We start from the raw sequence: 13206 nt of genomic DNA, 5'->3' as shown, positions 1-13206 counted from the left end.
GGGTAAGTCATAGCACCCTTCCTGCTGCCGCTCATCTGGCTATGAGGCAGAATGATTCTTATTGCAAACAGTGTCGAAAAGACATTTCAGTCTATCAGGAGAACATAAACACACACACACTCACATACACACACACACAATGTTATATCTTCAAGTATGTGAATCCTAAAGAAATTTAGGATTTCTGGCTTCAAACTTAAAACCAGTGAGGCAATAGGCATTGGCTTCCCCCTCAGAGTTTCTATTAAATCACAAGGTTCTTTAAATACACAGTGATTTTGCAGTGATTTTAATTGTTTCTTTGAAGTATACCAGCACCTCGGCTGAAGGTCTAGATGGAACTTTTAAAAAATGAGAAGAGTATGAAAACCATCTCCTTAAACCACATACCCTACAAATCAGTGGGGAAAATTATTTAATTTAACCATTCGTCTTGATCTTGGGTGGCCTTGCTCTGCAACGGCTTGGGTTCCCAGCCAGAGATTGAGGCCAGGTCGTGGTGGTGAAGGAAATGACAACCCATTCCAGTAATCTTGCCTGGAGAATTCCATGGACAGAGGAGCCTGGCAGGCTACAGTCCATGGGGTTGCAAAGAGTCAGGCATGACTGAGCAACTGTCACTCACTCACTCATGACGGTGAAAGCACCAGATCCTAGCCACTAGACCAGTGGTCAGTGACCAGGGCCCTGGCCTTCAGCTTTGCAGAAAAGAATTCCCACGAAGATAAAAATAGTGAAGCAAGTCAAGTATTATATTAAGAAGACAAAGAGTTACAGTACATGCGGGCAGACACATGGGTGGACTCGGGGAGAAATAGAGTCGCTGAGCCACACCCTCGTGGCACTTTGAATTACTTCTGTGGGTCATTTCTTCTGGGTTTCCTTTGGCCAGTCATTATGATTTGCCTGGTTCTCAGTCTCTGTCTGACATACCTCAGGATCCTCCTGTGTGTGCGCATGCATCTCTTAGCCAAGATGGATTCTACCAAAAAGGCGTCTGGGTAGAACCTCCCTTACCGTGACTCCCCTTCGGCCTCCAAGGAGCCTTTTTTGTGCACGTGTGGTTGGGGAGGTCTCCTGACTTCAGGAATGAAACGTGTGGTCTGAGCAGGGCCCAGCCTCCTCCCTTAATTGTCCTGCTACACTCATCTTGGAGTTTCAGTCAATAGGGAATGAATCTCCAATAGCTTTGCCCTGGGTCGGGGAGGTCCATCTGCCTCCTGCCTCAGTCTCACATACAACTTTTAAAAACACACACAGAGCACAAAGTGGGCTGAATACCACGGCAGATAGACTCATCTCTCCCCTGACCCGGTGCAACTGGCAAAGTAGGGTGAAACTTCATGGCCCTATAGCCCCCACCCAGAACAGAGAATGTCACAGAACTGAAGACACGGTGGGACTGGAAAGGCCTTAAAGTGCTTTGACTCCCACAGCTTATCCTCCAGAGGAAGAAGCAAAGGACACTAATACTCACCCATCTCCTGCTCCCCTACAAAGTGACACTGCCATTATTTTTCCTGCCACCAAAAAGCAAATCATTTTCACCCTTGGTTGGAGGCACTGGTGGAATCAGTCTCGCTGCCTCTGTTGAACTTCTGAGATCTTAAGTTTGGAGACAATATGGTGGACAACAGCTCAGCACAAGTTGTTGTTGCTGTTGTTCAGTCGCTCAGCCGTGTCTGACTCTTTGTGACCCCATGGATTGCAGCACACCAGGCTTCCCTGTCCATCACCAACTCCTGGAGCATGCTCAGACTCACATCCATTGAGTCAGTGATGCCATCCAACCATCTCACCCTCTGTCGTCCTCTTCTCCCGCCTTCAATCTTTCCCAGCATCGGGTTCTTTTCCAGTGAGTCAGCTCTTTGCATCAGATGGCCAAAGTGTTGGAGCTTCAGCTTCAGCATCAGTCCTTCCAGTGAATATTCAGGGCATAATTCCTTTAGGATAGACTTGTTTGATCTCCTTGCTGTCCAAGGGAGTCTCAAGAGTCTTCTCCAACACCACAGCTCAAAAGCATCATTTCTTTGGCACTCAGCCTTCTTCATGATTCAATTCTCACATCTGTACATGACTGCTGGAAAAATCAGAGCCTTGACTATATGAACCTTTGTAGGCAAAGTGATGTCTCTGCTTTTTAATACAGGTTTTGTACAGGTTTTGTCATATCTTTTCCTCCAAGGAGCAAGAGTCTTTTAATTTCTTGGCTGAAGTCACTGTCCACAGTGATTTTAGAGCCCAAGAAAACAAGCTGCCACTATTTACACTTTTCCCCCATCTGTTTGCCATGAAGTGATGGGACTGGATGCCACGATCTTTGTTTTCAGGCCAACCTTTTCACTCTCGTCTTTCACTTTTATCAAGGTAAGTGAAAGCAAAAGACGAAGGGCAGATGCTGAGTCAGGCTAGAGTTAAGGCCGAGTCATGCTACAACAGGTGCTGAGTTGTGCTAAAGCATGCTAGCCTGTGGGGTTAACCAGAGGGGATGAATCCCAGAGGAGTCTGTCTCGAAGTCAGATAAAATTCTCAAGTGGAAACCTAGGTGGGAATTGAAACAGTGCTCAAGTGGGAGGCAGGAAAGGACCAGAGGTCAGCTTCCCCCTCAAAGACTTGGATTTGTGGCTAGATCAGGATGCTGTCCATTCTGGAGAAGCCGGGGCAATAATGCATCCTCCCTTTGTACTTCTCCAAGGTGGGCTGCAGGACTCTTGGCGACTGAAGAGGGCTTTGTAAAAAAGAGCTGGATTTATAAATAATGCATTTCCTTTGTCTTGCAGGAATTCTGGAGGCAGAGGTACAATCAGATCAGCTGTGAACAGCTTACATAGCAAATCTAATAGGTTTGTAAATTAGATTTTGTGTTCATTTGTTTTTGCTGTAAGGCAGCTATTAATCTGCTTCTCCTCTTTGCTGGATGGTGCCCTTCTTACTTAGCAAATAGATCTGTTTCGTTTCACTTTGGCTTTGCATTTCTCTAATCAGCGTGTGTGTGCGGGCGGGGGGAGGGGGCTGTTGATAGAAGAGCCCAGGAAATGGCCCCGGTCTAGAGGCTGGGAGATGGAAAATTCAAATGGGTAAGAGTCTTTCTGAAAAGGAGCCCACCCACTTGGAGGCACTTGAGCCACCAATGAGCTTATTCATAACTTGAATTTTTGCCAAATATTGGAGACTCTGAAAGGAATCAGGATTTTCACCCAATTTCATAGGGAGAGATAAAGATGGAAACTAGAGCACTCAGAAACTTTGTTGAGACCTCTTAAAAATATTTAGGAAGTCATCTCAGAACTGTTAACCTTGATTATTGAAAGTGCAGTGAAAGTCACTCAGTCATGTCTGACTGTTTGTGACCCCACAGACTATACAGTCCATGGAATTCTCCAGGCCAGAGTACTGGAGTGGGTAGCCTTTCCTTTCTCCAGGGGATCTTCCCAACCCAGGGATCGAACCCGGGTTTCCCACATTGCAGGTGGATTCTTTACCAGCTGAGCCACAAGGGAAGCCCATGATTACTGAAGGTGCACTCTAAATCTAAAAGAGTGTTTCCCCAAATGACAGTCTTTGGCCAGAGGACAGCTTGATGCTGGAGAGTGAGAAAATGCTTTACAAGCCAACAGACCCAGACTTGCCACTGGCTATGGTGGGACCATGCCTAGTCCCGATTCAGAGAATATCTTCCTCTTCCACACCCTCTTTCTGTAAATGGGGAAACTGAGGCTCAGAGTGATAAAGTAATTTGCCTGTAGTCTCACAGCTTGTGAAATCTCTCCACTACACCCTCTGCCTCTGTTCATGAAAAACAGCAAAAATTGCAAAGGGTCAGGTCTTCTGTTTCCTTTGATAGCTCCCTATAGGCCTGTCAGCTGGAGGAATACTCAAAACCCTTGAATTTTCCGTTCTCTGCCAAAGGTGCATATTTTTGAATCTCTGACAAGTAGTATCAGCCAGAGGAGTCAGAAGTTTGGGGAATGGAGGTATGTGGGGAGAAAGCAAGTCCCCCAAGTAAATTTCTTCTCTACCTACAAAAAGCAAAATAGAGCCCTGGGTTTAGACCTGTTAAAAGGATTTCATCTCTTTTAGCATGGCTGTTCCAAGGTAAATGCAGAGGACATAGATGTTTGGTTTGAATCCTTTCAAGCTCCAGACTTTGGCATCACAAATCCACTTGTCATTCTAACTGAGAGAATGTGCCGTCAGCACACACAAAAGGAACTTGCAATGTGACCCACAAGCACCACTGTGGTTCCTGTGCTGCCTTTAGAGATGTAATTGTAACCTGGTTTCTTAGAAACCCACTAGCATAGATTTCCAGCAGCTGAATTCAAGCAGGTCCTGTAATGCCTGAGTCAGGTGGGAAGATGATGGTACGCACCCAGAATTATGTATGAGTGGCCTCAGGCATTCAGAGCCAGCCAGCAACTTCATCCATCCAGGCTCCCCTAGGGTCAAATTCAAATTCAGCAAGCACTTATTTATTGAGCATCTGCTATGTTAGACCATTGGGGAATGCAGAAACGAGTGAGGAAGGTCCCCTGCTGCCAGTCTAGTGGGGAAGAGAAACAGAGCACGAATAACTCTGGAACAAGGCGGGTATTTGAAGAGGCATCTTACAAACAAGGGATAATGAGATAAGGCTACATCCCATTGCCCCAGTATGAGTTTTTGTTTTCCTCTTTATTAAGTTTGCAAACCATCTTATGATACGAAGTTGTTAATGCAAGTGCTCTGCAGAGTTTTGCAAAAGTGGCTTGAAGACGGATTACTATTCCGACAGTGACTGCTAAGCTTCACTCAGAGGAAACATTGTGGGTGGGAGAGGGGAGAAAGACAGTTTATCACCCCTTTCCTGTCTCCCAGAATATATGTAGGTTATACCTGAGGGAGAGAGTTGGTGCATTCTAGAAGATAAATAGACTTCCTTCCCTTCCCAGGTAATAACGGCAATTTTGCTCCTCCGAAGAAGTTTACATTCAAGCTCGTGCAAAAACAAACCTATTAGGCTTGTCATTGGCTTGCTAACAGATCATGTCTCCCCTCTTCCTCTTTTTTCCCCCCCACTTTCAGAGCTGAAGTTGTGATAAATGGCTCCTCATCGCCAGCTGTTGTTGACAGAAGTAATGAAACCATTAAGCACAACATCCAGCCAGCCTCGGCCAAATGGAGACACAACCAGACGCTCTCTCTGAGGATCAGGTAGTGGTAATTACCTCTAGGACAAGAGACAGACTTGGCCTTCTTCGGCACAAGCCAGCAAATTGCTGCTCTCCATCACCTAAGGAAGTCAGGATAGAAATAAAATGTTTACCTCCAGCTGAGGCAGGTTTCATCTCTAAGCGATCAATTGGAAATAAAAACCTAAGACAAGCCCGGCAGCCCAACATGTGTGTGCGGTGACTGGAGTGGGGAGGGGGCAGGAGCAGCCAGCTGAGGTCCTGGGTTTGGAAGGAGCGAGGCTCCGGATCAGTAGCAGAGAGAGCCTGGCAGGGGTAGGGGGGTGGGCATGGAGATCACAGATGGCTTCTTTCCAGAGGAGCCTGAAGCAGCAGTCCTTGCTGCTTCCATCCATCCCCAGCTTTCAGCGGTGAGGGTCTTCCCGTTCGCCTCTGGAGAGTTATCCCCTCCCGTGGTCCTTGGGTCAGCAAGCCCCTCCCTAATGACATGAAAATAAAAAGTCTCATCCTAGCAGCAGGTGACCCAGGAGCTGACGGGACGCCTAACCACAAAGGGAGGGTCTGTTTAACCAAAGACCAGCTCTTGTCTTGATCTTTAAAAAAAAAAAATGATTAATTTATTTATTTTTGGCTGTGCTGGGTCTTGCTCACTGCACAGAGCTTTTCTCCGGTCGCAGTGCGGGGGCTTCTCATTGCGGTCGATTCTCTTTCTCTCGTCGCGGAGCATGACCTCTAGGGCACGTGGGCTCAGTAGTCGCCGCGTGTGGGCTCAGTAGTCCCCGCGTGTGGGCTCAGTAGTCGTCCTGTGGGCTCAGTAGTGCCCGCGTGTGGGCTCAATGGTAGCCCCGTGTGGGCTCAGTAGTGCCCGCGTGCGGGCTCAGTAGTCGCCCTGTTTGGGCTCAGTAGTCCCCACGCGCGGGCTCAGTAGTCCCCACGCGCGGGCTCAGTAGTCCCCACGCGCGGGCTCAGTAGTCCCCATGCGCGGGCTCAGTAGTCCCCACGCGAGGGCTCAGTAGTCCCCACGCGCGGGCTCAGTAGTCCCCACGCGCGGGCTCAGTAGTCCCCATGCGCGGGCTCAGTAGTCCCCACGCACGGGCTCAGTAGTCGCCGTGTGTGGGCTCAGTAGTCGAGAGCCTGGGCTCAGTACTCGTGGTGCAGTCTCAGCTGCCCCTTGGCATGGGGAGTCATCCCGTATCTGGGATCAAACCCATGTCTCCTGTGGGTTCACCACCACTGGGCCCCCAGGGAAGCCCCTTTTGTCCTGACCTTTACAGAGTGATGTTTTCAGAGTGGTGTGGTCACCGTTGGGCGGTGGGAATGGGGAGCTGTGGCGGGGGGTTCCAGGGTCAGCACGGTGGCCACTTGGCTTTGACAGAGCCACAGTAGACCCGGCACAGACTGGTCAGTGTAGCCCAGCCATTCCCTTGCAGACGGTGTGCCGGGAGCTGACGTGAATCAGACATGCTCGCAGGAGACCCAAGCGTCACAGAGCTAGAGCGCGGCAGTGAGATGCTGGCAATGGGCAGTGTTACCTCATAGAAATAGGTGGGGAAAGCACTTCATTTTGCAAGGGGACTACGAGAGCCAGCCAGGAGAGAACTTGCCAGGAGCAGTGGGTTTTGAGGGATACTTGGCAGTTTGCCAGGCACGCCACGCTGCTGCCTAAAGTCTGGTGTCTGTGCTCAGCGTTGCTGGAGCACCCCTCAGGAGGAGGAGAGGAGGGGATGCTGGTGTGGGAGCCAGGACCAGGCAGGAAAGCTCTGACATCACGGGAAGAAGGCTGAGAACCGGGGGGTGGGGGCCTGGTAGTCAGCCTTGACCTTAGCCGCTGGAAGGGCCACCACGTGGAGTGGGGAGCTGCCGCCTTCAGGTGCCCCCACCCCCTGGTTCTTGAAGCTTGGCTTTGGGACCTGAGGAGGTGTGGGGAGTAGGAAGGATGAGCTGGGAGGGCTGGCAGCTGAGAAAGTGCCTGAAGGAGTGGACCCTTGTCACCTCCCTTCTGCCCCCCTCGTTCAGGGTCTCTTCTGAGGTCCCCGTGATGGGGGCCCCAGCCTTCATCTTACACCCCAACAGCTGCCAGCCTGCCCTTACTGACCCCTGGTCAGCAGTCCTGGGGAGCACTAGGCCTGAGGCTGCTGTAACAAATTTCCACCAACTTGATGCTTCAGAAAAAAGAAAATGCATTCTCTTACTGTTCTGGGGGCCCGAATTCTGAGCATGGCCTCTGAAGGCTCCAAAGGAGACTCTGTCTTCACCCCTTCCAGCTTCTGCTGAGTCCAGGTGCTCCCCATCGTGTGGCCGAGCCGCTCGTCTCTGCCCCGTCTTCACAGAGCCTTTCCCTCTGGGGCTGTGTGTCCCCTCTCCTGTCTCTGATAAGGGCACTTGCCATTGGATTTAGGCCCAGCGGGGTAATCAAGATGACCTCAAGATCCTTAATTTAATTACATTTGCAAAGATGCTATTTCCAAATATAGCACCTTGCCGTTCCCAAGGGTTAGGAAAGTGAAAGTGAAGTGAAAGTCGCTCAGTCGTGTCCGACTCTTTGTGGCCCCATGGACGATGCAATCCATAGAATTATTTAGACCAGAATACTGGAGTGGGTAGCTTTTCCCTTCTCCAGGGAATCTTCCCAACCCAGGATTGAACCCAGGTCTCCCACATGGCAGGTGGATTTTTTTGCCAGCTGAGCCACAAGGGAAGACCAAGAACACTGGAGTGGGTAGCCTAGCCCTTCTCTAGCAGATCTTTCCCACCTAGGAATCAAACCAGGGTCTCCTGCATTGCAGCCGGATTCTTTACAACTGAGCTAGTTAGGAGGTGGACATATATTTGGTCTGGGCTGTGTTGTGCTTAGTCATTCAGTTGTGTCTGACACTTTGCTGCCCCATGGACTGTAGCCTGCCAGGCTCCTCTGTCCATGGGGGTTTTCCAGGCAAGAATACTGGAGTGAGTTGTCATTTCCTTCTTCATGGGATCTTCCCAACCCAGGGATTGAACCCAGGTCTCCTGCATTGCAGGCGAATTTTTTGCCAGCTGAGCCACAAGGGAAGCCCAAGAATACTGGAGTGGGTAGCCTAGCCCTTCTCTAGCAGAACTTCCCAACCCAGGAATCGAACCAGGGTCTCCTGCATTGCAGGTGGATTCTTTACCAGCTGAACTACCCGGGAAGCCTCATATATTTGGGGGAGCTCCTATTCACCCCAGGCTTCCCTGGTGGCAGAATGATAAAGAATCTGCCTGCAGTTGAGGAGACCTGGATTCCAGTCCTGGGTGGGGAAGATCCCCTGGAGAAGGGAATGGCAATCCACTCCAGTATCCTTGCCTGGAAAATCTCATGGATAGGAGGCTGGTGAGCTACAGTCCATGAGGTCGCAGAGTCAGACATGACTGAGCAACTAATACTTTGACTTTCATTCATCCCAGTGTGGCTCAGTGGTAAAGAAACTGCCTGCCAATGCAATAAATGGAGGTTTGGTCCCTGGGTTGGGAAGATCCCCTGGAGTAGGAAGTGGCAACCCACTCCAGTATTCTTGCCTGGCAAATCCCATGGACAGAGGACCCTGGCAGGCTCCAGTCCACAGGGTCTCAAGAGTTGGGCACGACCGAGTGGCTGAGCAACATATGCGCAGCACCCGTGAATGAAAACTTTCTGCCAGAACAAGCCCACCTGTGATCCCCACTTGCCCTTTCTCCCACCACCGGGTAGAGAAAAGGATATCCCCACCCCTTTGGAGAAGAACAGACTGTGGCCTTCGTGGGGAGCCTGCAAGCACACAGCCACCTCAGCAGGAACAGCGTGCCTTCACCCAGCGGGGAAAAGGATCTCCTTCATCTTCCTTCAATTAGTCACCAACATTATTCATAATAAAGATTCTGTGAGTGATTTGGAATGCTGTTTAATAATTGGTAGTAATTTCTCATAATTAGTTAGAAATTAATTCAGGCACAGAGGAGTTTCTCTATGGGCTTTCTGGGGGCTCTTTGCTTTTAAATACTCTGGGGTAAGCAATTGCAAAGGTTTCAGCAATTTCCAAGCCGTATTAGTTTGTCAATTGCGTCATCTTTGGTAAAGGTTCAGTAAATAAAAACAATGCCTCTGTTTTCCATTAGGAGACAGAAATTATTCATCAAGGGTGGTTTTCCATGCATGAAAACACAAGATTCAGGTCATTAATAAGGCAAAACCAGTGGAAACAGAGCGTCATGCCCTGCCAAGCATTCTAGCCACCCTTGGACAATGCCAAAAGCTCCCAAACCTGGACCCACCTAAGAGTCCCCTGTGGAGCCTTTCAAAGCATGTTGAGACCCAGGCCATGCTGAGAATCAGGATTTCTCAGGCGTCAACCTGGACCTTCTGAATTCTTTATAGTTCCTCAAGGATTGAATGTGCACCTCACCAGGATACATCACAGGTTGTGACCATCTCAGAGCGCATAGACAGGGATCAGTGCTACCGTCTGTTCAATGGGGAAGCAACCTTGCAAATCCTTACATTTGCAAAATGTGATGGTCCTGTCCCTCTGGAGCTTGGTGGAAAAGAAGAACAGTCTCATCCTACCTGTTCTATATGGGGCTTGCTTGCTACAGGAAGTGAAGTTCATTCCAGCTGATCTGGGTACCAGGCTTCCTTCTCCTAATGACTTGAATCATTTCTAAAAACCTTTGAGGCAATGTATGTGTGTGTGTGTGAGTCACTCAGTCATGTCTGACTCTTTGCAACCCCATGGACTGTATAGCCTGCCAGGCTCCTCTGTCCATGGGATTCTCCAGGCAAGAATACTGGAGAGGGAAACCATTCCCTTCTCCAGGGCATCTTCCTGTCCCAGGGATGGAACCAAGGTCTCCTGCACTGCAGGTGGACTCTTTACCATCTGAGCCTCCAGGGAAGCCCTTGGGACATATACAGTTTTTACAACAAAATCTCCAGTTAGGATCCCCAGCCTCTTGGGATAAAATTCCCCAGGGGATTCTGAGAGGATTCCAGTCCCTTTTCAGACCGCATCCCATCCCATTTATGTGCTTTGCTAGATGATTCTGGAACTTTCCCCCAGAACTCACCCTGGAGCCAAGAGAGATGCCCTCTTGTTTTGTCTTCAACACAGAGCAGTGCTGCTCTGTGGGACCAGACCTCTCTGGGCTTCGCAAATCACAGTCAACAAACTCCAAGCTAATAGCGGCGAGGAGGGCCAGAAAGCGCACAACCCGGGAAGGACCAGCGCACAGGCTTCAGGCCGTGTTCTCGGGCCCACCGAGGGGGAGTGTTGACACACCACCACTGCACCCAAACAAGGCTGCCAGGGAGGAAAATGGGCTCTGAGGAAGAAGGGACAGGGGTCATCTCGGTTTCCTATTCCTAATTCAGGACTGCTTGTCAGATGGTGACCCTGAATCCCGCTCAGAGAAGGGCGTCTGACATAGGATGACTACAGTCTGGGTTTGCCCAAGATTCAGGGACACAGTTTGCCCCTGGGGCACAGAGCTTTCAGTCTAAGACCGTGCTTTCCTAGACAAACCAGCTCGATGGGTCACCCTTCCTTCCAGGTCCCTCCGTGATGAACTCGCATTGAGTCCTAAAGACGTCATTTCCCAGGGCAGGTGTCTTGTCTCTTAGAAAGGGGGTGTGAGCACAGCCACCAGATGGGCCTCTGGGCCATTTTGCCGGCCTCTGCCTGGAACCCATTCTCAGAGGGCATCTGACCTCTCACTTCACCTGGGTTCGGGTCTGCGGCAGTTCTGCAGAGTGACGGAGGAGAGGAAAAGCCAGGCGGGCAAAAGGCAGTTAGCAACAGCAGACTTTTTTCTCATGTGTGTTTGGCTTTTGCAGGAAGCAAATCTTAAAGTTCTTGGATGCTGAAAAGGACATTTCTGTCCTCAAGGGGACCCTGAAACCTGGAGACATTATTCATTACATCTTCGACCGAGACAGCACAATGAACGTGTCCCAGAACCTCTACGAGCTTCTCCCCAGAACGTCTCCACTGAAAAACAAGCACTTTGGGACGTGTGCCATCGTGGGCAACTCTGGGGTCTTGCTGAACAGCGGCTGCGGGCAGGAGATTGACACCCACAGCTTCGTCATCAGGTAATCGCAATAGCTACTCTGGATCCAGAGTGGCAGGCACTGCCAGTTATCCCAAGAGGCTGAAACAAGGCTGGGTGGCTTAGATCCCTGTGCATTAGAATTCCTCGGGTAGCCTTGAAAAGTCCCAAAGTCCAGGCTGTGCCCCAGACCATTTAAATCCATCTGAAGGGTCAGAGCCCAGGGAGCCTGAGGGCTTCTGACGTACAACCAAGATTGAGTATCGCTGATCTAGAACAGAAGCAGGCAGACTCTGTCCCACGGCCTGTTTTTATCAATAAAGTTTTATTGAAACAACAGCCAAGCTCATTCATTCTCGTATCCTCAATGGCTGCTTTCTCACGGCAGTGGATTAGTTGGGCAGAGTTGAAGAATCAAAACAGAGAGAGCATACAGCCCACAAGCCTAAAATAATATCTGGCCTTTTACAGAAAACTTTGCTGACCCCTGGATAGAACCCAGGACAAAAAGTCAGTTAAAAAAAATAGTCTCTTGGCCAGTTTTTGGTCCAAGATTATAAAACTCTTTTAAGGTGTATTCTGCTAGTGTCTTTATTACCCTGTAGACAAAACCTAGGGAGTGAGGGGGCAACAAGGCTGGGTGGCTTAGATCCCTGTGCATCAGAATTGCTCAGGTAGCCTTGACCATTCTTCTCTCCAAAGTGTCAGCTCTCATTTCCCAGTCACCTGGGGACACATTTGGCCCTGACATCTGACCCCCCACCCCAACCCAGACAGACTCAGAAACAAGGCCTTGCTGTCCCCTGATCAAAAGCAGGGCACACAGAGCCTCGAATTTCATCCCAAACACACCCCAGCCCTGGCGGAACCGCATCTCACGTTTCTATTGGGACCGTCTTGATGCAAAGAGAGCCTTGTCCTCGGCTTTGGGAAGCGGCCTTATCACAGAGCTCCCTGGACCTCAGGACGTGGGACTAGATGGTGTACTGACTCCTGTGTCCGCTGTGATGGACGAGCCTCCACAGCCCAGCAACCTCCCGTGTTTTAATTTGTTGTCCTCTGCCTGGTTCTGTCTGTGCCTGGTGTCCCCACTGGCTCAGTCTCTTTTTTTCAAAGCCCTGGAGTCTTAAGATTGGAGACAGAGGGGAGACGGGGAGGGAAGTGGCAGGTTTGTCTGATTAGAAGCCAGAGAAGAGGTGAGGGTAGGTGAAAGTGTTAGTCGCTCAGTTGTGTCCGACTCTTTTTTGACCCTGTATGGACTGTAGCCCGCCAGGCCCTTCTGTCCATGGGATTCTCCAGGCAAGAATACTGGAGTGGGTTGCCGTGCCCTCCTCCAGGGGATCTTCCCAACCCAGGGATTAAACCTGGGTCTCCTGCATTGCAGGCAGATTGTTTACCACCTGAGCCACCAGGGAAGGCCTTGGTAGGAAGAATATTAAAGATGCAAAGGGTCCAGTCACCTCCTGGGGACCAGGGCAGAGGTGGCTTGATTTTCATGGTGATCTTTCTTTGCTCCACCCAGCCTCACCCCAAGATTTCCAGAGGCCACGGCAGGTTCTAGTCAACATTTTGTTTGTTTATTTTGGACACTTGCACAGAGAGATGAGCAGCGTGGTGTCTGGAGTCTGGTCTTGGCTCTGCTATCCTTTTGTCGCTTGACTCAGAGTGTGTCACTCCCCTTTCTGGGCCTCAGTTTCATCATCTGTAAAATGGGTATTTGGGCTGGTGGTCTCTGAACTTCAACGAGCATATGAACCACCTGAGCTTATCAAGAGGCAGGGTCATCAGGGCTGGGGTGAGGCCTGACTAATGCCCTTGTGCTGATGCGTGGACCACACTTGGAGAGACTCGGCCACAGCCTGCTTTGCCTCTTCTGGGACCCACATCCACAGCAGTCTACACACACTTAGAAAAGAGGGAGCCACTTGGGGCAACGTGTGGTTGTCCTTTGACCTTGACTCCTTGGCTCTTGCAGATCTGTGTGTCTGTGGGGCAG

At 50.1% G+C, this 13206-nt stretch overlaps 1 protein-coding gene across 2 annotated transcripts in view; it reads left to right on the top strand.

Moving 5' to 3' along the window:
* The window catches only part of ST8SIA2 (ST8 alpha-N-acetyl-neuraminide alpha-2,8-sialyltransferase 2), a 76835-nt gene that overhangs the window by 42103 nt on the left and 21526 nt on the right, over positions 1-13206 (top strand). For both annotated transcript variants that reach the window (XR_011250135.1, XM_069558679.1), the window contains exons 2-4: positions 2781-2843; positions 5065-5193; positions 10996-11253. Coding sequence is in view for 1 of the 2 variants with exons in the window: in XM_069558679.1 (XP_069414780.1) it covers positions 2781-2843; positions 5065-5193; positions 10996-11253 (450 nt within the window). In the remaining variant the exon portion in view is untranslated. The remainder of the gene's footprint in view (positions 1-2780; positions 2844-5064; positions 5194-10995; positions 11254-13206) is intronic.

The sequence above is a fragment of the Ovis canadensis genome, chromosome 18 (genome assembly GCF_042477335.2).
Source record: "Ovis canadensis isolate MfBH-ARS-UI-01 breed Bighorn chromosome 18, ARS-UI_OviCan_v2, whole genome shotgun sequence".
NCBI lineage: Eukaryota > Metazoa > Chordata > Mammalia > Artiodactyla > Bovidae > Ovis > Ovis canadensis.
Note: the sequence above shows the minus strand (reverse complement) of the source record. Positions and strands in the feature narration are given on the sequence as shown.